This window comes from Sceloporus occidentalis, unplaced genomic scaffold, assembly GCF_023333645.1.
Source record: "Sceloporus occidentalis isolate IW3139 unplaced genomic scaffold, rSceOcc1.0.p SCAF_346, whole genome shotgun sequence".
In the NCBI taxonomy this organism is placed as follows: Eukaryota; Metazoa; Chordata; class Lepidosauria; order Squamata; family Phrynosomatidae; genus Sceloporus; species Sceloporus occidentalis.
This window is the reverse complement of record NW_028317326.1, coordinates 251,932-278,336: the sequence shown is the minus strand read 5'-3', so window position 1 is coordinate 278,336 and position 26,405 is coordinate 251,932. Positions and strand designations below refer to the sequence as shown.

General features: G+C 40.2%; 1 protein-coding gene across 1 annotated transcript; it reads right to left on the bottom strand.

Moving 5' to 3' along the window:
• Window positions 1-9,059: 9,059 nt before the first annotated feature.
• Window positions 9,060-21,686, bottom strand: LOC149274130 (matrix remodeling-associated protein 8-like). The gene is made up of 9 exons (XM_089505801.1): window positions 21,614-21,686; window positions 13,596-13,901; window positions 13,166-13,267; window positions 12,335-12,793; window positions 11,669-11,818; window positions 10,911-10,941; window positions 10,466-10,542; window positions 9,783-9,860; window positions 9,060-9,085 (listed from the first exon to the last, which is right to left on the bottom strand). Exons 1-9 carry the CDS (start codon window positions 21,684-21,686, stop codon window positions 9,060-9,062), a joined length of 1,302 nt encoding a protein of 433 aa, XP_089361927.1.
• Window positions 21,687-26,405: the final 4,719 nt, after the last annotated feature.

Below are 26,405 nucleotides of genomic sequence, written 5' to 3'. Positions count from 1 at the left end.
AGAAGCCTAGCGTTCTGGTTCAGACGGGTAACGCTGTGAATTCACACTGAGCGTCGCACACATTGCCTCCAGCAAGCACTTTACTGACACCGCTAAACAAGCAGCGACAAATGCAGGCCAATCCAGCCAGGAACCTCTGCCGCCCACACTAACACCGCTATGTTATCTAAAGACAAGGAGCTTTATTGTATTCAAGGCTGTGAGCTCGGGCTATATCTATTCTGATTTGCCAAGAATGCCACAGTTCCTCTGCTGCCAATTACTTTCATTCAAACACATATTGGAGTATAAGAAGCATTTCCTTTCTTTGACTCAAGGCAGCCATTATAACAGATTATTCAGCGTAACAGGGTATAAACAGACATTGTCCTCTAACCTTTAGTCCTTGGCGCTCTCCGAGAAGTGAGAATACATCCTAAATCCCCTTTCCAGCTAATTGTCATTAAATAATTACACACATTTCTGTGTGATTATTCATAGACCCTCAAACAATATTGTATTGGGACAGAGATAATTCACTGTTAGGGGAGGGAATGAGAACTAAAAGGTCCACCTAGTGTGTTTTCCTAATCATGTTTTAATTCTATTTCCAACATGTTTTCTGTGTGCGTGCGCATGTTCTGGACAGTTGGCTCCATAACCCACTTCCATATCCGATAATATAGGGCAGCACCAACTCCAACATATAGACAGCCGGGGCAATACTCCAGAGGACCTATATGGTGGAGAACGCTGCATTAAGGCTAAGCATTGGGACACTGGAGGCATGGCCAGCCTAGGGCTCTAAAAACCCTAGGGAAAGATACAAGGGATGGGTATTTTAGAGAATAGAAGTGGTCTTTCTCAAAATATCCACAGGCCCTAAAAGGGTGCAAAATAACTGTGTGTGGACTCTCAAGTGGGGGACAAGCGACCAGTAAATTCACCTTTACCAACGATGCTGAGCCGTAGATACCCTAATTCGAGGAACAGTGGTCAAAACGCATATCTGTGATTATGTTGGAGCTCTCTACCACCTTTATTTTTAATTTTATAGCTATAGACACCGCATAATATTGAAACCATGATCCAAGAGACTCAAACAAATAATTATTATTCATGATTATATCACCGCTGGCAGGTGTAATGTATTGTGATTGCTTGACCAGGTGGGCGCACACATAATCCTTGATCATCACCAAGCTGGAGACCACCGCCTTAGTCTATCTATGCTTGCTGAGAAAGTCTTTCTGCTTCCTATGTGGTTAATTAAATAATGAATGAGCAGAATGGTCACCCAAGGTCAAAAACAACCAGATATTGATGGCGGAAAGCGCTTACGTCAGAGTCAATGCTTCCTAAAAAGCACCAGATATGTATAACCTAGAGTGCTGCTCCATTAAGAGATCAACGCTCGGGAACTGCTGTCAGTTCGGGGGAAAAGGGCTCATCGCTGACGTATCTGGTACTGAAATGGTTACACTTAAGAAGTATGATTGATGGAAACATCAGAGGAACACTTCCCTCCACCCTGGCCATCTTTCTGCACCGCACCCCTGCTGTGCTCGCTGACTTTGATGCGTTAATTAGAATGTTGCGTCATCGGTAGGATGTGCGTAGTCGTGCGCCGTGCAGCCAATAGGCTCATCGCTGATTATATTCCCTGGAAGAGAATGATACGATCGCACTGAATACATTATAATGATGTATCTGCAGTTGTGTTACATTTGTTGCAAAGAAGCTGAGATGTCCATAGACTTCACATTACAGTGATTCCTAATTCTATTGTTTTTCTCCTTAGGCGACGGCATCAGCTGGCGCTCCATACATAAAATGTAATAATGCAGTATTTACTATCTGTGCTGTGGTCAGAAGATCCATAACTTAGCAATTTTACACGATGATGTCTTTATCTGCGGCTTCGAAGGCAGTCATCATTAGGACATAGATGATAGGAACCAGAAAGCAGATAATGCTGTTGTCTGGTAGTATTTGGGGGTCACTGTGTGCTAATATTGGGCTCAGAAAGGTCTGATTATATTTGGTGACATACATTTAGAAACATACAAGAAACAGATAAGAACCATCTAGTCTGCCCCTGATGTAGAGACTCAAACCATAATCAGTCGTTGGTCGCGTCTTAGATTCAGGAGCCGTATGTCTATCCCATGTATCTTTCCATTTCCTCAATGTATTAGCCTCTACCACTTCTACTGGGAAGCTGTTCCATTTATCTACCACCCTCTCAGGACAACCTCCTTACATTACATCTAAGCCTCTGACCCTCTAAGTTTAGATAGCAACCAATGGAATGCACCTCATAATTGGACCATTCCTTGGGTTGCCATGGTGATAAGACCAAATCAAATGCAAATACATCAAATTGCTCTTTATCCATAATCCACCTTCTGTTTGATTGAAACATGAATGTTCGCGTACTTGGAGACGTAAAGAAGTACTTTGTTATGATTCAGAATGAAAACGTAACGGCTGCCCATCGCTGATTTAAGTCTAGGTTAATTTCTACTCTTCCTCCCTGAATAGACGATATATATTATATATATATATATATATATATATATATATATATATATATATACCTAACAAGACTAAATTGGCCAAAAGTGGTACTAGCCCTTGGGATGCAGGCGTAAGGAGGGCTGATACATTAGATCTACACATTTAGAAGTGTTGTTGTGTGTGTGTGTGTGACATAACTCGTGTCACAATTAGCAGTTGATGTTGAATCAAACAAGAGATGGCACTTCCAATATCATTTACATGGTTTGTGTAGAAATGGTTATTTTCTTTGGGGCCCTTTAAATGCCTCAATATAATGAACGGGCTTCATCATATAACAATGTTCTCTTTGGACCTCTCCTAGTAATAAAATCATCCTTCAATTCTTTGTATCAGCTTCAGGGGTGTCGCAGAACACCGCACAAGACACATGTTTACTCTTAAATGGGTGAAGAACATATAGAGAGGGGTATATAGAGAGGGGTATATAGAGGGGTATACAGAAAGGGGTATACACAGAACAGTATACAGAGAATGGTATATAGAGAAGGGTATATAGGGACCTGGGATAGCATGATATCTGGACTATTACACAAAAAAACAGGACTTTTGGGAGCATAACGTGCCTAGTCCTCTCCTGGGGTAATGGACCCAGCTACCCCAAGCCCAGGACTCACTTTGAACAAATTACCCCTCTTTCCCGCTTTGCATGTGCTCTGCGGTCAGCATTTTGACATGATGTCATATACCGGAGCACCTCCTGCGCAGACCTCCATACTGTAAATGGGCAAAATCTCTGATCTCCCCAACTATCCCATTGAGCAACAGGGGGCGCTGGGGAGCCTGATAGCCCCCCAGGGTGATCTGCACCCCAGTAATGCAGCATAGATCTCTGCTGAGCGCCTACTGGGTAATTATTGATGCCGAGGTCGCCATTGTGAGAAAACCTGTGCATTCTACACCCTGCAGGGTGGGATTCTAATAGGGCATCCCGGGGGGTATGTACGATGTGTTATATACAATTGGAATAATTCTATATACTGCTGGAGTGAGAAATGTAAGATTCAGAAGTGCCCTCTCTTTAGTGGCTTATACGTCTTGCCTATACATTATACAATTACATGCATATGGAACTAACCTAAATACCACAAAACAATCACATTTATTCTGAGTCACGGGGCCAGAAGGCAGCAGATGTCTGTCTGTGGTTAACTAAATTCATTACGAGGCATGTTTTGTGGGTAGATCGAATTCACCACATGAGCCTAAGCGGTGCGTTCAAACACAGCCATGACTGCCGAGATACACCTGTCTTATAGCGCCATATACAGCAAAGGCATTTCCCGGCAGCCACCAGGGGGCGCTGCTTTCTTACCTTTAATTCTACATAGAAACATAGAATTTGACGGCAGATAAGAACCATTTGGCCGATCTAGATTTTCCTGATGTAAGAGACTCGAGCCCTTATCGGTCCTTGATCTACTCCAATAGTGAGCATGGCTTTATGTCAATCCCATATATGTTTAAATTATTTCACTGTATCAGCCTCCACCATTGCTGCTGGGAGAAGGTTCCATTTATCTACCACTCTCTCAGTAAAGTAGTTTTAGACTATGATCTAACATTTCTCTTCCTTTCAAAACAGCTCTACTGATATGAGAAACTATGAAGGCAGACAGCTTCCTAATGAGGTCACTTGTGTCAAGTGCTTGGCCATTGACTGCAAATAAACTGATTTAATTTATTATCTAGAAAGCTAACTATTCCGATACTTACAGGAACACGGCTCGTAATAGTAGAGAGATTCATTCAATTACTCTTCTAAATCTTGATTGGTGTTACGAATGGGTCAAAACACACGGTTAGTGATTCAACTCCATGACTAAAACCCAAATAGTGATCCTGGACTCTAGACTGTGACCACTGAAAAGCTTGCAGTAAAATCGTCAGAAAACAACTTGTAATGGACAATTTAATGGGATGTGCAAAAAACAGCTTAATGGAATACATTTTTACACATACATTCCCTTAAAAAAACTTTGCCTATAACCTATAACAATATCTAAAGAACTTTGACACATCATAGAACAATAAACACCCTGTACATGCGCAGACAGGCAATGAAAATGTAGCCCTTTCAATGGCAACACCTAAAAAAGACCATAAAAAGAAGCCACTACACTACTCTTATGTTAAATAATATGCCACTGAATTAGGAGTTATATAAACCGATTAATAACCATACAACATATATGCTTATATGTCATATATATTCACTTTCTTCACAATAGTTGACACATAAATATAAATATGTTATTTTTTAGCTTCACTATATTGTTTGTGACACATTAATAGTTCCAAAAAAATTATATAATGTTCATTCAACACAGACATAAACCAAAAAGTATTCACACTACACACTGTACCACATTAGCTGTAATGAGCTTCTGTTGTGGCAATGATGGAAGTAATGTCAATTAGAAGTTTGCTCCAGAGCTTAGTAGATGTGCAGTGCTTAAGATATAGAAACAGATGTGGTGATCAGTGAAACTCGCTAAACATGTACATGTATTTCAGAAAATAGCACGCATGTTTTTTGGATTTGCTAACTTGTGAGTTTGATTTTTGAGTGAGGTCTACATTTTAGACAGATCACCGAATAAAGCCCAAGGTGTCCATGAGGACTAGCTCCATTCAAGTGTATTTCATGTAATATTGATGCAGAATTTATTTTAAAAAATAGAGAAATGTCTACTATTATTTTTAATAACACAATAACCTAATTTCTCATTGATCTCATTGATCCTTTGTAGGGTCCTTCTGAAAGTGACATCTACCATACAGTAATGGTGGCTTATTCACTAAGTAAGAGGTTTGCTGACGAGTTAAACACTCCAGCTCCCTAACATCAGTGTGCAATATGAAGATATAACAATGAAGGGCCATTTACAAAGGGGACAATCCCTGTGAGCTGCTCCTGCAAAAAAAAAAAGGCTCTGGTATATCAAAGAGAGGACTCTAAAAATCTCTTCACATTAACTCCGGTATGTAGTAAGCAGTTCCAGATCAGACAAAAGAAGCTCACTGGCAGGAACGGGCAACGTGTCCGTGGCAAGGTTTGTGAAGGTCCATAGAATATCATTAAATTGTCCACCACGGACTTCAGTAAATGTCCACCATGAACAATGTTGGTGGCGACCCCTGCCCACTGGGTTGGTCCTTCATGATGCATACAGAAGCCAGTGAGTGGAAATTCTCAACTCACCTACAAACAAATACCAAGACATGGGCAGTAACAGGAAAAAGTGTTATGGGCACCCAAAAAGATTCCATCTTGGCACCACCTCACTTTCATTACTGTCCATGGTGAATGAAACACAGGTTTAATTAGTGAGACAGCTCTAGAAATATTTGTAGTGTTCCAAAGCTTGTGAGGTCTACAGGGACACCATCACTACTGTTGCAAGTAATTGACATGGCCTTTAGGTCATTGTTCTAATAGGACATCTCTCCTTTAAGTAAATTCAAATCAAAGTACTGCATGAAGATGAAGCTCGGAGTAACCGATGTGTCAGGGTTTGATCATCCTTGATTTTTGCCCAAGTTGAATGATATCATCCACAAGTGACACGCCACAGCAGATAGATTTCGGTGGATGGAAGGTGGCGCTTGTGAATAGTCTGCGAAGAATTCAACACATCTTCAGCCCAAATGGAAAGAGCAGCTTCGAGTCATACAGTAGACTCAGACGTTACGGAGCAAACTCACTTATTAATATTCCATTTTATCTTAACCTGGCACGATAATCTGGCACGGTTCCTGAGGGACAGTCACTTTCACTCGGGATGTTTCTTATTTTACCGGGGATGATATTAATTCTCTCTACATTTTTGGTTAAAATGGTCCTGTCGCTATTCAAAACCCTACATTTCACCGAAAAGTGTATTTCATTTCCTTCATCTTTATGGATTTTTATGCTGCCCTTTTGGAAAATACGGAATGAGTAAAAAAAAAATAAAAAAAATTGAAAGATTACCTCAACAAAGCGTATTCCAAATACTACAATACGGTGCCAGATAGCTGAGAATGTTTCACGTTCCTTCTGCGAGACGTGCTACATGGTTTTAAATTCAGTATGAAAAACAGTAAAAAATGACAACCCGGTTCTGTAGCTCAGTGATGTGCGACAACCCAACCTAAACTGCGAGTTAAAGGGGTCAAAAACCTCAAAAACCTCAACCTTGGAAAGGAGGAAGCTGCACAACCCCCCCCCCCATGCACCTGACAGGGGGCCACTCAGCTGTTACCGGTACGTACGTTAAAGGGGGAGTCGTAGTCCAAAGTTGGACAAGCAGATGTTCTCACCCACTTTTCCACTCATGAGTGTTTTGGCTGGAGTTGACGTTGAAGCGCGTGGAAAAGCCTGCTTTTCATGGCATTATTTTACATTTTGCCCAAGTCTAACGATGGCGGATTCACGATGATTCACTAAACAGTTACTTATTCCAGTAAGGGTGCACCATGCTTTTCCATATCACCACAACTCACTGTTCTCTAATTTAACTCCAATGTCAATTAGTTAATTACAACTCACAACCATGTTTGGCTCTGGTTGGCTCTCTCCAGTTATAAGATTAACAGTATATATATAACGTCCTCAGAAACGCCACGTGCTGTGATGTTTACAGTTATTTATTTGTTGTTCACCATACAGAACCAGTCATTTTGGCAAGAATGTATCAATTGTTGGACACGCCACTGAAGCCCTAACCCAATATATCTTTTAAAACCATGTGCAGTATGCCATAATGCTGTGTTTGATGTCATTGAAAATGCTAAATAACTTTTAGGTAAAACAGGATGGGTTTATTAAACGGAGATCATTCCTTTACTACATCGTACACGGAAGTTTACCATAGTATAACCTAGGGGTGGGAATGAAGAATGCTTGGATACAGTTGAAGCTATCTCTTTTATAAACCTCAGTGGCATATTCTGGCCTAGGGCAGCAGCTCCTGGTGGGCGGGGATCATAGGGATCACCCTATTGGGCAGTCTGGCTCCTCGGGATGCCTCTGCTCCATGGGCAGGCTGGGGAGGCCCATATACACTCTGGAGTGCTGTGCCTGGCACTCTGCGCGTCTTTCAATATGCACCATTCGGCATTGAGAACAGGGCCGCAGAGGTGACTGATGGGAAAGGACACCTGGGGCACTGCCCTGGGTCAGGCCTAGGCCATTACCTAGCCAAGATACACCACTGGCTAGCCACATACTAGGTTATTATTTGCCACGATAAGATTAAAAATGGCACTTTACCACTGATAAAAACTCTTCAGAGCACGATAACCCTGGGCAGACTATAAAAGCTGAATGGTTCTCATCTGCCCTCAGATCCATGTTTCGGTAACATATGTAGAAGAGGTGTTCAAACTTGTTCACATGTTTGTCCATGTTTGATGGATATACTGATTGCAACGTATTTGCTAAATCCCCAATCCCTAACCCATCAGAAACCTCTGAAACCCCACGTATTCCACCATAACTTTAACTAATTCTGCCTTGATCTCCCCTTCTCATCCCGTCCCACCTATTCCTACAATGATTCCTTTAAATAGCGTTATTTGACCCAAAGTCGTTGCAACCACCCTGCTTATGTTCGATATTGTAAAACCTATATTTTGGTAAATGCCTGAGCTCTTTCTATGATTCCTTCAAGACAAATGGAGAGATTCCATCAATGATCTTTGGTATAATGAAATGCAACATGCCGATCTACACAAACCCCCAGCCAGTTACATTAATGAAGTAATATTACAATTCACTTAATGTGAAAATGTGAATACCAATTATCCATGAAAGGGGTCCTATAACAGTGACTGGTTCATACTAAAGAGGGTGCGCATGGAAATATGGAATTATATATATATATATGTATATTCAGCTGTAAAACTTACAGAAGTCAGGCAAATGTCTAGAACTTTGATTATGACTCTGAATACGATGGCTGAATATTATGTGATCTGTATTGCCAGAAGTCTGTCCCTGTGTAGATGTGCTAAACTATATATACATATATATTACATTTTTTTTAAATGTCAATTAAAAATTGGATTTAGGCTTAAACATAATGCCTGATAATCCCTAATGCCACGGTGAAGCCACATATACAATGTTACCTATATATTATCTGCTGTTTGCCACTAAATACTAAACACTTTTAAAAGCAGCTATTGCAAGGAAAAAATGCCATTAAACACTATGATAACATTTTTGGGGAGCGTTTTCTAATCTTGAGATACATTATTATATTGGAGGATGGAGAATGTGTGTGGAAGTCGATGGACGTTCCCAAGGTGCCCATTCCACCGAGATAAAGTGGTGCTTTCCGACGTGAAGAACTCTGATCAGTCCCGAGCTTGTTGGATGGAGACAGCAGGACAAGAAGAACAGACAGATACAAGTAACAGGCAGCTTGCATGAAAAACATACAGAAACATTCAGTCCTTTTTTTTAATTGAAGAGTTAGCTCCTGGGCCAGCCAGCAGCAGCAAAGGGTTCTTTATTTACAATATTCCTTCCGAAGCTCTGCCAAGAAATGGAAAATAAGATTAGGCGACCCTTCTATATGGCTTTAAATTAAGCATTAGCAAATACTAGAAGTAATTTAAATCTTTGTTGTCTAAATGAAATATTTAAGCATTTATTCTAATAATAAAATTGTAATCTTGACCAAAAACTGGGCGCACAATCCCTTGAGGTTGTGAAGCTTGTTTTCCCAGTACTTGTATAGAAAATAAATATATATTTTCTATATCCACATGCACACAAATTACAGCGCACTGACATATTTTAAATCAGTATTATATAATAAAAAAACTCCTGTCCATTTAATTAGGTTTAATTAATAATTTGCCCCAGAAATCTGCGCTGCCCAAAAGCTGCTTTTCTCTACTGTAATCCTAATATATTGTCTCATTTACTCAAATAATGTAAAATCCTTAAAAGAATACCCAGAGATCCTATTCCAGGCTAGATTCTCTTATCGGATCCCAAAGCCTGTTCAAAAAAATTGCCGATTTAACTAATCTCCAGCCAAATTCCTCCCGCTCTTCATAGCGCAACCCTTAGAGACAAGCATGCCCTTCCAAATACAGTTCCAGCAATGCTTTATGTCCTGGTTTCCATTTGAAATCTCAATCATTTCCTTGAGAATATACACAAACTCCTGACATCTTTCATTCCAGGCTAACAATTAGTGGTATGAAAAAATGTGGAAACTCACCAAGGTCTAAGTCAACGTTTTTTGGAGTTAAAGTCCTGTCCTTCAATTCACGTTCCTTCAAAATGTTATTTTTATAATCTGAGCAAAAAAGATATTTTTTTTAACACATATTTGTATGCACAAAAAACTTATATATAAGTAGAATAGTGGCAGTTTCAGCCCTAACATGTCATTAGGTCTGGGATCAGAGTTTTCGCTGGTAAGTAATGGGTTTGAGATTATATGACAATTACCCGGTTGCCAGAAGCAAACAAATTAGAAACTACACAACAGCATGAAAGAGCAGTAAAGAACGACTTAAAGAAAAGAAGACAGACAGAGAACACCAAAGGGATAATAAGAACCATATGCAATACATTTATTTTCTTCTCTAAACTTTACTGTAGCAGATCAAGGTATCAGCGCTCTGACCATGCCACACACATTGTTCCTCTATACATTACTGTGGAAAATATCCAGAAATACTGGAAAAACCACAGAAAAGCCAAAGGTTTTTGGCAAAGATAAGCGTCTGCTCCACCGGCTCCCTTCCAAAATCAACACCACTCAACCAACCATACTACTGAAATTAAATATTTAAAAGTATCTTTAGATTTCTCTCTCCAGTTTTTTTTTTCTTTTCCTTTTTTGGTGTTATGACATCATCTTGTGATATCATACTATGGTAGTCTATATATAAATACCGATTCGGAGGTCTTCCTTCCTGTATTGGACAAGTTCAGAGGGCATCATACAGAATTCCTTCCTGTTCACCTGCTTCCTGAAACACAATAAGATACAAATACATTTATAACACTCTACTATATTCTCAAACACAAAATACCAAAACGCAACAGATAAAATATTTATCAAGGAAATATTATACTTAATTCATATTTCATATTAATTAAACTTTTTTCATATTTATATAATGTTTATTTCTTTGTAAAATCAGTATTTTTCTAACTACATGGAAAATCCTAATGACTTTATTATTCCGTTGAACACAGTCACTGTAACCTGAATGTCAAAACAAGGCCTCAAGCTGTTTGTATCTTGGTAAATTATAGAAATCAGAAAATGTCGTTTTACTAACAATTGTTTAAGACTGACTAAGTCAGGGTAATATTACTTGAAAAATGTACTCACCCTTGAGTTTTATTTAAGTTGTATCCGTAACCTGGAGAGAGAAGGCCACATTCAGTCAGCCCCGAAATATTAAGAAACTTAAGCAAAGTTAGACATTTCTTGAGACCACGGCTACGTAGGGGGTGTAGAAAGCTAAAGATAATGGAGAGGTGTCCCTTTCTTGGTCAGATATTGATTTGTGGTTGTTTTCTTTAGCTAGGGTAACTTGGAATAGCACGGGCTCTCTATAACACAGATGACCTGCCGACTATTTGTTGAGCCAAAATTGAGACCTCGTTTAATTCACTGGGTGCTTGGTTCATGAGCCAATTCCTGGGAGCGCGGCCAAAACGAAGTGGCCGGATTGAGAACAACCATTTTGCCCTTCATTTTGAGCAGAGTTGGTTGTGATCCACCGTTTGTGAATAAGGATTCTCATCATTTTTGACTGTTCTCATGCCAACCTATACTTTGGAAAATAACCGGACCCAACTTGGTTTGGGTAGTTTTCATGGTGTTCTGGCTACTGAGTTGGGTTTTAGTGAGATCCATGATTGAACGATGCTGAACCTGAGTGATGCTCTGGAAACAATGAATCATTTCTGTAGCCACATGCATTTGAACAGCTAGATTTTAGGTTCCAACACCACCGGTGAACAAATCCCTACGTATTCTACCATGAATTGTACTAATGTTCATGTTCATCTAGTGATAAATAGAATTCTTTAGCTAGCGTCTTCATTATGTGCCACGTGTGAGAAATTCCAAATGACTCCTACCTCGTCTCTGATACTTGCGAGTGATGAGGATCACAGCTGTGAGGAGCAGGATAAACAGCAACGAGGTTGCCAGGATGTATCCGAAGTGTTGTAAGAAATGGAGAAAATATTCTGGAACTATGCCTTTGTGTTCTGGGATTTTGTTGGGAGCTGAAGACATAAGTGCACAAGTCAGCTTGATTATTTAGCCTCTCAGAGGCACAGAAAGGTGTGAGAATTGGTTATTCAGTCTAATATTGCACACAGCATAACATATTGTTTATTTTTAGGTCTGACACAGATATTTCTATAAAGAATAAGTCCACTTAATAGGTACAAAAGAGTATTTGGGACCCAAAGCTGGACAGTTAAGCTTCTTTTAAAGTCTGAACAGAAATGTTCCAACATTCCATGAAGAACACTCAGAATGTGACTTATGGTTAATGTTTAATCATGTCCTAATTACAGATATCCTAAGCAGTGAGTGAAACATTGTAGAGGCTTAATCACTAAATAAAGGGGTACTGGGGTCCCAGTTTATAAGCTAAAATTGAAAAGTATGTGATCACTCATGATTGAATAGATATCCGGTATTTATGTTGTTGTTGAGAACTACAATTATGATAATGTAACACTAGCCTTTTGTGACCCATGTCACCATATCAAACGCACCACATGGTACATTACCTATAGTCGAAGCTGAATCTACACTTTTTTTGCCGGGTGGCTCTTCTCTTTTTGGAGGATCGGAGACAGTTAGGTAGAAGATCCTTCGCTCATGAAGACCACAGTAATGATGATGCAGGTGGCATGAGTATGTCCCCTCATCCCCTCGTGTCAGATCCGATATAAAGAGCGAGAAGTCTCCCTGTGCAAAGGCCTTATCGGAAACATTCATTTTGCTCCTGATGAAGATGGGCCCGTATGACCTTCTCTCCCCTGATGCATACATGTCAATCAGCCGGTCAGCTCGGTCATGAGGGATCCCTGGGGCTTGGCGGTCCCAGTGAACCACTTGTTGGTCCTCCTCTCTGTGGCGATCAGTCCATATGTGATTCCAATTCTCACAGGGAAGCACAACCGTGGAGCCGACTAAAGCCACAATGACCACCTTTTCTCCATCCCAGTAGATCTTTGCTCTCCTTTCTGAAAACGGTAAAGAAAGACTATAGAAACATTTGATAGAAATTATATGCAAGGGCTATGTTTATCAGTGTGTAACTAAACTAATTCTCATCCAAATATTGAATTTGAAACAATGTGCAAAAATGGCCCACAGATTTCTAAACGTATCAATTTATCTCCATTGTTTAAGCGGAAAGAGGGAAATTAATTAAAATACCATAGAACACTGCACCCCCCAAAAAAGTGATACCCCTAAGTATTCTTAAATGTTATATGTAGGTCAGTATTTGATAACCCTTTGCCAGACAGAACCAGCAATGGATAGGTGGATGATGGGAAATGCAGTCTAACACAGATAGAGGACAAGTCCATTACCCCCGGCTCCAGACCCACCTGACTTGGTGATGTTCAGCAAAATTTTAGCATTTTCATCCAGGTGACAATAATGATGATGGAGATTGCAAGAGTACAGCCCTTGATCACTCATAGAAACACCTTAACACAAAAATACACACAGAACAGAGAGTAGTATTACAATGACAATTATTTATGTATAAATATTATGTAATTTAGCCTAAAAGTTATTACTAACGATTTATATTTAAAAACTGATAAAAAGCATGCGAGCCTAATGTATCTGTTCCAGTTGTGTGAAACGGTTTGAATGTATGCACTTTTAGAAATGGTTGGCTCTATATAAATAAAATATAATAATATCAGCTTGAAAGGAAATAACTGATGCCCAGGCTATTTGGTTTGAACAAGAAGACATTAGGAGCACTTTTTGGGTAAGATCCTACAAATAGACAAATAAATTAAGCACCTTCGATCACCAAAGAGAAATTGCCATCCTTGAAAGCCGTTTCCGAGACGTGCATTCGGCGCTGGTTGTACCCACTGTAGAAGCGGAACTCCCCGGCGGAGAACATATCTAGAAGGCGTTCTCCGCGGTATACTCCTTGACTGCTGTACAGATCCCAGTGTAAAACGCGTTGCCTATCCAATAGGTTGTCCTGTGTCCATACCATCCGGTAACTCTGGCACAGAAGTTGAGCTTGGGAACCAGTGTAGGCAGTGATGTTTGACACAGATACCACCACACTATCTGGGTTCTGCTGGCTTGCCGGTACTGAAGAATTAAAAAAAAAAGAGTTTGAACGGCATTGATAATATTAATAATGCAGATAATGACCTTAAAAGTGCTCCAATTACAGCTGCCTGGAGTAAGAAGGAACTTCATAGCAATTAGATTTTCTAGTACATAATTCCCTTTTTATTTTAAATCTACTAAGGTTCTGATTACCAACTAAAAACTGGTTACATGTATCATATAGAGACGCTAACTGCCTATTCAGTAGGAAAGCCGGTAATATGGCCTCAAGTAAATTACTTAACATGGAAAGAAGAGAAGATAGGATGGGGCGTCAACACGCTTTGTTAATATGGAAAAATATCCATATGAGAACATTTTTTATAAACTCATTTACAGTTTATTACATGTTTGTTTTAGAGTACAGAGAGAGATCATGGAAACTGCCTGGAGGAGACTGTGAGATTTAAGAGATACAGGAAAATAAGTAATTAAGTTAAGGTAATAACTCAATGCTTTGGATGATATGTCAAGCCTTTCCTACAACTGTGAACTGGTCGGGACGTCTTCGCTATAAGAGATATTTTTGGTAAACAATAAACATTAGGATATCACTAAAAGTATCAAAAAGTCACTTCTTACCAAAATATGGTGAAACAACATGACCTGCAAAAGAAAACACATATTAGATCCATGTACAGACCTAAAACAATTCCTTTTAATGGTGCAATAGCAATCAAACTTGACTCACATACTACATAACTATAGAACGCTGTAAGATACAGTAAGTTAAATCATGTTAAGGTATAGCCATTTAATATTCTAGAATAACCCATGCCATTGTGATCCATTGATTGCTTTGGTTCTAAAACCAAATCATCACCATAGCAACTAATGAATTGCTCTCAGACCATTCCATTAGAAGCTACTGTGATTGGTAACTAATAAACTGCTCACGGTGCTTGGACCATTCCATTAGATGCTATGGTGATAATACCGCACTTCAAACTCGGCACCAGAATCTCGTTTTATTCATTACCCCCTGTGATTGGCTGTCAGGGGATGACTGGCAATCTTCAGCCCAGGGGCGGCAAGCCCAACCAAGTGGCCCAGTAATAAAAGGGCCAAAAAACACTTCCAGCTGATAATGTGGCATCTTTTTGTTGCTGTTCGTGGTCAACTCAACCTCAACAGCACTTAAAGAAATGAGAAGAGTGAACTCATCCTGTGCCGACTGGTGAGCATTCCTGGGAACTCACAGGGTTGTTGCCCCAATCTCAGTGTGAAGGGGCAGATTCTGCGGGTCACACAGTCTGGAGCTGACTCCTTCCTATCCTACCCCTCTGTGATCATATATAAAACTCCCAGTTGGTGCTTTTGCTCCCAGTAGGTAATGATTGATGTCACTGCTTGAATGCAGGTGACTCAATTAAGTGTACCTTTAGATAATTACAAGTCAAGGTTTCCACAAGGGCCGGTATTAGAGCCATTTGGGTAACACATTTAAGCAATGACTACATAGAAACTTTATAGTGGCATATTAAAGGGTTAATATATCCGGGTCATCTCATCTTTGCTTATCTAAAACCTATAGCTTAGTAAGCATTGCACATCGAGGATCTTCTGGACCCATCAGATTATGTATTAAGGGGAAATCTGTCCAATTGTTCATATGGGCTATTGAACTTGTTGTTTTTGCAGACCAAGTTGTGCGTGAGTTTCCTAAGGCTACATTGTTGTTTTTTTATTGAACCAGACATCTGAGAACAACCAGCAGAGAGAGGAATATAAGAAGGAGAATTGCGTTACATAAAATCTATCCTTTAATTATGACTTGTATGGTATTTTACTGTAAAATGCTAACACTACAAAATTAAAGGCATGAGGACACCAAGGTATAATCAGTCACCGGCATGCTATCATTAAGTCCTCACTCAAGGCTGCAGAAGTCCACTCTGGTTTAAGAATCTGGGCCGCACTGACTAGGGTATAAATCACTTTGCGCGGCTCCTGTGTTTTACAGCAAGAGCTGAGGCATTCATTATGTTTTCTTGAACACTTTTGGAAATGTATTCATAATCTCTTAAACGAACAGTCTAGTTCACAGTTTAGAACAATGTGTTTTGCGGCATGTAATCTGTAGCGTGTATTGTTGAGTTATTAGTGTTAGTAAATGAGACTTCTATCTCATTGCCGCCTCCCTTGGGTGACTAAAACCAGGAAGCACTTCTTGCACATGCTCAGTAGCTCGTTAAAGCCACCAATGCAGCAGCCAATCACATGTATCCTAGCATAGAGTGCTTAGATAGCAAACATGTAATTGGCTGCTGCTACCTCTATTAAATCTAAAAACTCAGGGATTCCTACTGAGCATGTGCACAAAGCATATTGAGGTATGCTTCCTGCTTTCAGTAGAGACAGTTGGGGGTGGAGTCCAATCAGACAGAAGTCTTATTTTCTAACTCCAATAACTAAATAATGCTTACACCTATTTGCATGCAGTAACGGACACTGGAATCCATGTGAAATGAACTCTCATATACATTTAACACAAAAACAGTGCTGGAGTGGCCATTTAAAAGACTGAAATGGTTTACTTGATGTTTCTTTATGAATAAAGTAAAATAAAATGAGAATAGTTATCAGACCGGTCCCATATCTGCATAGTGTTTCAGAAAAGAGGCCACTTTCACATATGTCCTAAATTCGGGAGCAATAGACGAGGATTATAAATTTTTTTGATCTAAGGATAATTCAGCCACCCTTAGTGCTCAGAAAAAACCCCCAAAAGAAACATCTAGAAAAAATGTAATGTAATAAAAAATGAGCTGTTATGGAGAATGGTTGAAAGGAATTTCTTAAAGCTTTATTACGAAACCGAGCGCCAGGCAGGAAAAACAGAGTTTATTACCAACCGTTTGCTGCAGCCATCTGCTCTCAATTTAAATCTATTTATCACCGAAAGTTAGGCTGCTGATGAAATCTGAATTACTGGTTGTTGTTTTTTTAACCTTCACAATAACAATATGAATTAATGGCTCCTAAGACCAAAATATGTTTTGATTTGCTAAAAGGGTGATCAGGGGAACAGTCTCCCAGCAGCATTGGTAGAGGTAATTCTGAGATAGATTCTTGAGTCCAAATGTCTTTGAGTCTTTCAGCAGTAAAAATGGGCAAACTAGATGGTTCTTATCTGCCAACAAATTCTATGTTTCTATGAGTTTTGTCTCATACAGTAACATTCTTATAGCGATAACTTCACTAACATATGTATGTATTATTACAAGCAGTACGCGGCGTGTGTTATCTCCAATTCCTTAGTTCTTCACATAATATGTCAGCTGTTCCATATGTTCTCTCGTTCTTTGCTTATTTTTGCTATAATGTCATTCCCACATGGTTTCTTTGTAGTTTCTCGTCTGAGCCTCTGCTCTGTCGTCTCTTCATAGCGTTACCTGTTTGTTAACTTGGTTTTCCCTGACAAATCTGATGTCACTCAACTCCTTTTACTTTATCTCTATATACATCATTATTTTAGTTCTGTTGGATTCTTGCAGGTTTGTTCATTCTATGTTAGGCACCCTACAAGTGTCAGAGGACATACTTTACAACGTCTCACCTTGGGACACAGATGACATCGCAACTCCAACCACATTAAGTGAGCATCAAATGTTTCCTCTTTGCTGGTTTAATAAATGATGGAGGAAACTCAATATCTTATCTATAGAGTACAGGAGAAAGCCTAATGTCCATCATGGTTGTGTTTGCTTTGGAATGGTGGCTAATACTGGCACAACGCTTGGAAAATTCAGGAAGGCAAACATGAATTAGTGCTCAGTGTTTTAGATATAACGTTATGGGGGGTTTCCCACCAGTAATGAACGTAGAAGGATGTCTTTTGGAAACCAGATGGTCAGCAATGTGTTATCAAGCTTTCTTCCTGTTGATTAAGACATGACATCACCTCTGTGCAGACTTTAAATCCTGAAAGCAAGGGAGTATCCAAAAAAAATCTGGTAAACAACAAGCATGTGGGATTATCTCGAGGAACCAAAAGGGTTGGTTTACGATGTTTCCACTGACACTCAGGCTTTGGGTCAGTCTACCTTATGACAAGTCACTTGCTCCCAATCCATAAACATATATAAAACATTAAACATTGGTGAACATGGATAGATTTACATTTAGGGCATATGTGTCGGCAGTGAGATGTTGGTCTCGTTATAGATGGTCACTCTTGTAGCCCAGAACCATTATCAGGTGGATATCGTGTTCTCACAGTGATCTATAGGGTTTGAGTTGAGTCATGTTAGTTAGCGTGACTGGGTGCGTTACGTAGAGTGATAAAGGGGGCTGTTATACCTCTGGGCTTCATGGAATCACAACTTCAGCTTTTCTATGTGAAAGTATAACACACTCACCTGACAAATTACTACACAATGTGTTAGGTCAGCACTAACAGGCCTCAGCGAGTTCTAATAGGAAGCAGATTGAGCCGGTTAAGGCAGATACCGACACGCATTGGAGAACAAGATCACTTCATTTATTTTATCCAGTATGCCACAACATGTTTTGTATCTCTATAGAACATGTTATTTCCCATCATTTTCAGTACTGGGGCTGGATTTATAATCTACAACATTGCTTACTATTTATTTTTCTTATTTTACCCCAAGGTTGGAAGTCCTGTGCTATGGAAGACCAAAGATTAACACTAATGCTTGAATCTGTGGCACCCCAGTCTCAGCACATGGAGTGATATGAAGGAAAGTCTCTTATTTACCAGCAGGAGCACCAACATCTGTGTTCTTAATACCCCCAACATTTAAAATGGCCAAAGAGGGTCACTTTACTTCTAGGTCATGTCTTTAGAGGTGTGCCTGGGGCGAGGGGCTTTACCGAGGATTTTTATGAAATTTGGTGACAATTATTTATTGACATAATTTCATTATGCATTTAGGAGAACAATAATCTATTTTATGCAATACCAATTTCTAAACACATTTTCTGATGTTCGTATTATGACTTTTAGGAATGTAGAACACTGCGATACATTCACACTCACAAAGCGTCCTCAGGAAAACATCATCAGAGGAATTCAGAACATTAAGAGGTACTGCGGCTCCTGAAGGACATTTGGAGCTGGATCAATTTTGCCCAGGTCTCTTAGGTTGCCCTGTAATGTCAGTAATTGAAATCATCGCAATAGAACATCATGATTGAGGCGATTGTGAATATAAGTTGGCTATAATAGGCTGACACTTGTGAGGAACATGTCCAAGATACAATTGGTAAATCCAAAGGAAGTACTAAACAGGAGATTGCCGTTACAATAACAATTCTTGGACTGAGTCATGTGTTTATAAAGAAAGGTCAAATCCTCAGAAGGATTGGGCAGTATTCTCCTGCTTTACTTTATTCTCTTGCTGGAAAAGATGTGTGATATTTAGGTTATGAAGAACTACAGCGGTTCGAGTCCAATATGAATTGACTTTATTCAATCACGTTTCTTTGGCTTGTTATGTGATTTGCTACAAATACATTGAAAAAAGGGTTCAGCAACTTCTCTGAAGCTTCTCTACATCTGTATGTCTGTTAAAAAGATGTACGATGCGGACTTCGCAACAAGACCACATGTTTTAATAATCGTGATAAACTTGCGGAATGTCTTTCTTTAACTGAAGTTGAACCAGCACATGTGACTAAACATATGAGATTCTCTTGGCCACATGTAGGGTTATTTACGAACATTAGAAATGTCGGTTGTGACCTTTGATGGTAGATAATGAGATGATTTCTAACATTCATCTCCTCGCATCATTTAAATACATGCTCGTATATACATTCTTAGCCTGTTTGGCAAGAATGGCATCCTGACCTTGCCATGCCATCTATTACTCTTCTGATATTATGTAAACCTTTCTTACTCCATAGATCTCTTGCTTTGATGTCAGAAATGGGGATAGCCATAGGCTACATACTAGGAAACCTAACTCAACCAGGGTTGCATCTACAACTCATGAGCCCCAATGCAATAACCCCAAACATTTCAGGTGTGTTGGAAGGGTGGTGAACAAAGGAGGCAGCATGACCTAAATAGCTACATTGGCTTGGAGGCTAAGTGGATGGTGGAACACATTCATGATTCACCTCCTGGATGGTCAAAGGTGACCAGTTGACCTCACCAACCTGCTCATGTTCCCTACAGTCCACAAATACAGTACAGTGTCTAAGAATTGGGACTGTAGGGAGGTATGCAGTGCCTCAAGGAAAGCCAAAAAAAAAATAAGGTGAGCCAAAGGCAGAAGAGCTATTAGACAAAACTGGGCGAAAGAATGGTAGACCTGAGTATTACAGGCGATAAACACCACTCACACACACAGCGGCACAAAAGACGCGCTTTACTCAAATACCCCGTCTGCCTTATTGGAAATTTGTCCTCAGATAGGACACTTCAGCTGTGAAAGCTCTCAGACATAATCCCTTATTAATATAATGTAAACCATTTGGTTCAACTACAGAAAACGACAGGCTTTTAAATTCTGCAATGTGCTGATATGGCCGGCGTTAGCTATCCTCACCTGGATTCCAGCTGGTGTTCTACACAACATTAATCACACATTAATTCTAGTATGCTAAGCAAATAATCCTCATTTTATTCTAGTCGCTTAAGGTTCAGTCACCTAAAAACAACACAGAAACTTTTACAATGTTTTTTCAGTTTTGGCAACAACCTATCAGTGCTTGCTTTAGTATCACATGACAATTACGTGTTCCCCAGGCAAACAAGATATATACATTTAACCCACTTCTTTACACTCCACTAAGAAAAAACTCAGCTGATGTATAATTAACAGTAAACGCATTCTATAGAGTATGTGTTATTATATATGAAAACCATTACAGGAAAAAGCCAATGCAGTTTTAACGAGGTTAATAGACGATATAATGAAAAGTGGCTTAGATTTCAGCATGAAATATTCTGCAGAATTTAAGATTTTGGTACAAATAACATCACGGATCAATATCGCACTTATTTCTGGAATCAAAATTCAATAGATTATTGTTTGGCTTATCAAATATAATGAGCAGAATTAAAACAATAGCCGAAACATAATATTCTCTGAGCCACAATATTATATTACATGCATTTTGTTCTCTGCTATGAGGTGTAACGAACCCTAAGTCCTTGCGGTAGATCACATTCGAGCGTATATATATTGTGACAAAGGGTAGCAATCATCACATACCTCTTAAGAACATCATATACACAGGGTCCTCGTCACTACTCAGAATGTGCAGAAACCCAAAAACGTGCAAAGAGAGCTAATATGTTCTTTACTAAGTAAATCAAATCTCATTTGGCGCTGATTTTGGTAGCGGGGAGCCTAGTCCTGTCTGCGCAATGCGGGACGCCGTCCCAACTGGCTTCAGAGAAAAATATTTTAAAAAATCAGCTGATAGTTAAGCATTTTTGTGCAAGTTTTTACGCATTTAAAAGGACGGTCCAGCAGCTGCAAAGCATTCAGAACGTCTACATTAAAAAATGACTGCGCTTTATATGAGGAATCATGTGTAAAAGTACCTGTTTAGGTACAAAGCATCAAGATATAGTTTAGCTAACGTCCTCACGGTAGGGACTGGTGGAATGTGGTCCTGGACACTTGGCTGCTTTGATCTGATGACCACACTCTAAACCATCATGGGAGAAAACATAATCGACAGGTCCGAACATTCTCACCGAGAAACGCGCGATATAAGAAAGTATATCTTACTGTGTAGGACAGCCAGCTGGCACATGAGAAGTTTGTATATGATCTCCATCTCTCCCTTCTTCTTGCTTTTCCAGGCTGTCTTTGTGTTTCTGCTCTCCCTCTCTTCTTGTTTGTGCTTTGCCGAATTCTGCTATCACATCACAATGTCCAACTCAACATCTGCATGCGCAGAACTTTTACCCCTTCTCCCCCCTCCTAACCGAATAACTTTTAGGCTTTGCTTTGTCCTATCCCCGCAGCTCAGATTTAATCCAACCTCTTCATGCACTGAACACAAACCTAGAAACAACTGTGAACTCGGAAGCCTCCTCTCCTCCCTCCACCCTCCGTCCTGGTTCCTCTTTGGAATTCGTCTTCTCGCCGTCTATACGAGATCCAGCTGTGGGACTCTGATCCTGACACCGCTCCAGCTCCTTCGAAGCTGTTTTGCTCTCGCTTCCTATACTTGTTTGATCATTTTTATTTAACTTTTTCACAGCAACTGCGGACTGTAGAAAGGTTTCCACCGGGTACACGGAGTCTTCCACTGAAGTTGATACCTTTTATTGGGCCAACATGGAAAAAAACAAATAATGTTACATAAGCCTTCTGGACCTTAGAGGTCTCCACTTCGGATTCTGGTGAAAAAGAAACTTCAGAGGCCCCAAACGCATCTGTAACGTTATATATTTTTTATGTTGGCCCAATAAAAGGTATCAACTTCAACTCAAGACTCCATTTTCTCTTTGGCCTGTTCCGCTATATCCATTTTTCCTGGCATACGATTCCTACGTTTCTAAGGATTCTAAATTCTATAAAGTTCCAGCTTTGACTTTTTTTCTTTGGCTATTTGCTTCTGTCATAGTGAGAAGCAGGAAGATACATGTTCCTAGACTAGGCTGGTGTCCTTCTGCATTTGTGGCCGCTTTGGCAAGGCTAACATCTTTAATTCAAGCAAAATGAACCGGCAAATGAGCTTGGTCGTCAGGGATCTAATAACTGTTATTTTTCCCTGGATTCCTCACTTCTCCTCTCTATTCCAGCTACAAATATCTATGGCCATGTCCCTTATTCTGCTAAACCACCTCTTGGTTTTCCTGATCGACCCTTTATACTCCCAATTATCCCACCTTGGTTATATCCTGGTTACAAGGAAGAGATTTGGTTCGTAGAAGGTAATTTTCCATGCACACAATACGTCGCCAACATGTACATCTTGAAGGTCCTTGTAGAAGTTACCTGTCTGTAGAGACAGGTCTAGATTGGACATCAAGCAAACCAAATGCCCGTCCGTCTCCTGCCCAACTCCCATGTAGCTTAATGCTTGTGCGGAAGATTGGGTTTTTCAGTGTGCGGGCACTGGCTGGATACACACGGTTACACATTGTAAGAACACGTATGTCATTTATCTTCTACTACCCTATGAAAAAAGAGCAGTTTAAAGCATTGCTACAAGTGATTTCCAAAAACAGAACGGTTTCTTTTGCTGGATACTTTTTATGCTTCCACCACACGTTTTGTATTAATATCTATTACTCAGTTCTGATTATTCTTCAAATATCACTCGGAGATTTTTTTTCTCATTTGTGCCAAATGGGTCATCACTTGGTCACAGATTGAACTCCCCTGTATACATCTTGACATCTGGCTGCGATCGTACCCTTTCCTTTCAGAATGATCGTGTAATGTACGGATTTGGTTTTCTTCCATCACCCGTATCTAGAACCACCATGACCATTCAAAATGTTGGTTTGGTGCAAAGGCCACTCATGAAACTTATAGATCCCATTCATGGTATCTCCTTCACATACTGCGTATGAGCCGAAAGATACGGCCGATAGACTTTTTTTGTCCGCAAAGGGTTACAGCGCGAAGAATTAAGGACTGAAATGATGACACGGTGAACTCCTGATTACCCAGCGATGTATTTGTCTCTTCGCTTTCCAAACCGGCTTTTTCCTTACAGTCAATATGTGTCACAGATGATTTTTTGGCCAAGTGAAGTGAGTCAAAACCATATCTGAAGTCTAGATGTATCTGGCGGAGGATATCAGCGCGAAGGACCATAAATTGCTTTCTCCTAAAGGATCGCACAGTATCCGTGGGCTCCATACACGCCGGGAGCAATACATCTGCCAGTTCATCTGGTGCATCGCACCGCACTCTCGAGTGTTATATACACGTTACCTGAAGCCTGTCATGACTTGTTGCTCATGGTGAATGCTCAACGGTGAACATAACCCAGGCACGAGGCATTGTAAGGACTTCTATATCGTGTTAGTTGCAGAAATGAAAGGAAAGAAGTCATTAAAATACATTCTGGCTTTAGGAAGCAGAGCAGCCAGAACCAAAAGCATAGCAGCGAAGGAGCTGAGGAAGGGCGGCCATTAAGATTTCCGAACGTGACTTATTGTCAAAGAATGGGGCAGTTCTGCCATATAAGATTAAAGAGCTGCTTAGGGCCACTGCAGTCTAAGGGACCCCCTTCAGAGGATGAAGGAGAAAGCCATACATTCGTCATTCATTAGGTTCATCATTCAGTTATATTATTGTATTCTTCTCCAAAATACATTTGGAATTCTAAATATCGCATGCAATAACTAATAGCAAATTAATTACTTTGTATGATTAGTGTTGAAGATGGGGCCATTAATAAATCTTTATGCTTATGGCTACTAAAAAACCTGATAGTGTTTTTCCCCAGGAGTCGCAGCCAGGGGTCTGACTGAGCTAGAATAAACATGCCAACCAGAAGAGCGTTGACGCGGGAGATAAGGAAACGGACCGGGCCAGCGGCAGGTAGGCCGTCATATTCAATGTTTCTATGGAAGTTTAGCTGAGGTGGGAGGCCAGCATACTTAAGTACACTCCCTGCTTCAGCAGAATCAGGCAGGGGAGGAGACGGATCGGGCAGAAGTATTATTTTCAAAAAATATCAAAAATAAACATGCAGTGAATGGCTGGAGAACGCTTTCAGGTTTGTTTTAATGCTGCTTCTACTATAAACCGAATATCCGTGTTCTAAACCTCTTCCTACACCTGACTTTTTTTTTCTCTTCCACCTGGCAGAAGAGGGGAAAATGCACTTTTTAAGAGAAGTCTGAGCTCTAAGGAATGACTCCTGCGGGTAGCGCTGTAACGAGCCGACTATTTCCTGACTCAGAAATGAGGTAAGTCACAGTCCTTCCAAAAGCCGCCGATACGAGACGCAGACAGGAGGCAGAGACAGCGAAAGAAACAGCTGGACGCAGTCGGTTCTTCCAATAGTCAAAGAAGAGATTTCTTTCCCACAATGCAAAGACATTTTAGAAGGAATCAGGGTGTCCTGCTGCCGGCCTGGATTTGGGACAAATACGGGGTGAAATTTACTATTTATACAGGAAGAAGAAAAAAACAGCAATCATTCTCAAGAAAACAGCCAATAAAAAAAGATTACAGAGAGTCAACACGGAAAAGAACAAGGGAGAGAGAATGAAAACAGCGAGAAGCAAGGGAGGGATAAGGATAGAAGTGCTGTGAGAAGAATGCAGATTGCGACCCAGCTCTCCCGGGGGGTCCGCCAATGAATAATTCTGACCCCGATTACTAGAATCATAGATCTACTGTAACGTTATCCAAGAAATCTATTTGTTTAGTCCAGTCAATTAAAAAAACGTGGTGTTGCTGGAAGCCACTTAATGGGCTTTTAACCAGTAACCCTAGGAAGGAACGATCCACACTTGCATCTGGTTTGGCCAGACTTGGCTGTACTCTCCAGACACCTAAAGCATACAGGTCACCTCGACACCCTAAAGAATAATATAAAAGTCATTAGGGGTGAGGCGTGTAAGCAGATGGGGTCTGTTTATTCTCTACCATATACCTCTTGAATTAAAGGGTATGGTTAGAGGTGTGACCAGGCGACGGGGTCTACCGAGGGCTTCTACGCAATGTTTAGACATTTAGAAGAATAAGGTATTTAACCACATTAAAAATTGTCAGTTAGCTCCCTCCATAAAAAACGTAATCTTAGTTGTCAAACAGGATTATCACTGTGTGTTTCACTATATGCCATGTGGCAGTGTATGAGTTAACCAGAGGTTTTTTTTTTAACAAAAAAGAGGTTAATGAGAAAATAATCTTGCGTTCCGACTCGTCGAGAAAGTCTAAACTGTTCCCTCCTCGCATCTTATTGTCAGAATAGCACATTCTTGTGGTTTGGAAAGCTGCTGAGGGAATATTCTGACCACTGTGAGTCTCAAGCTGGCACCGGCCTCGCTTAGCTCTTTTTTTTCTTCTTTTTTTCCATGCGTTTATGCGTGGGTGAAAAACAAGAATCTAAGGAAATCTAGACAAGTGTTCTGAAAAGTTCTAAAGGCAAATTACGCATGGAAGGGAGTCTGCAAGATTCCTGGGTGCAAAACTACAAAAAAAACAAAAAACAACAAGAGTCTTCGGAGTGAGGTTTTTTGATCGAAAGCATGACGCTGGTTCTCTGCGAGGACTCGCACATCCCCCACACAATGAACGCAAATCATTTTGGGTCCTGTTCACTAAAATAGCACAACCGCGCAAATGCGTTTTTGGTCGCTGCTGTTCGAGTAGTAAACACAGTGTTGAGTATCGAGCGATCATCTGAATTCAGTTATGTGAAAAACCCCTTGAGAAAGTCAGAGCTTCCTTTTTGTTGTTCCTGGCTCAGAGACAGAGCTTGAGTTATCGGAGCGTCGGGACCGGTTAAAGCTGAAGCGTACCTCACAGAGCCGGCTTTGACGTTAGTTAATCGAGGTAACAGAATCGGCCCAATCGC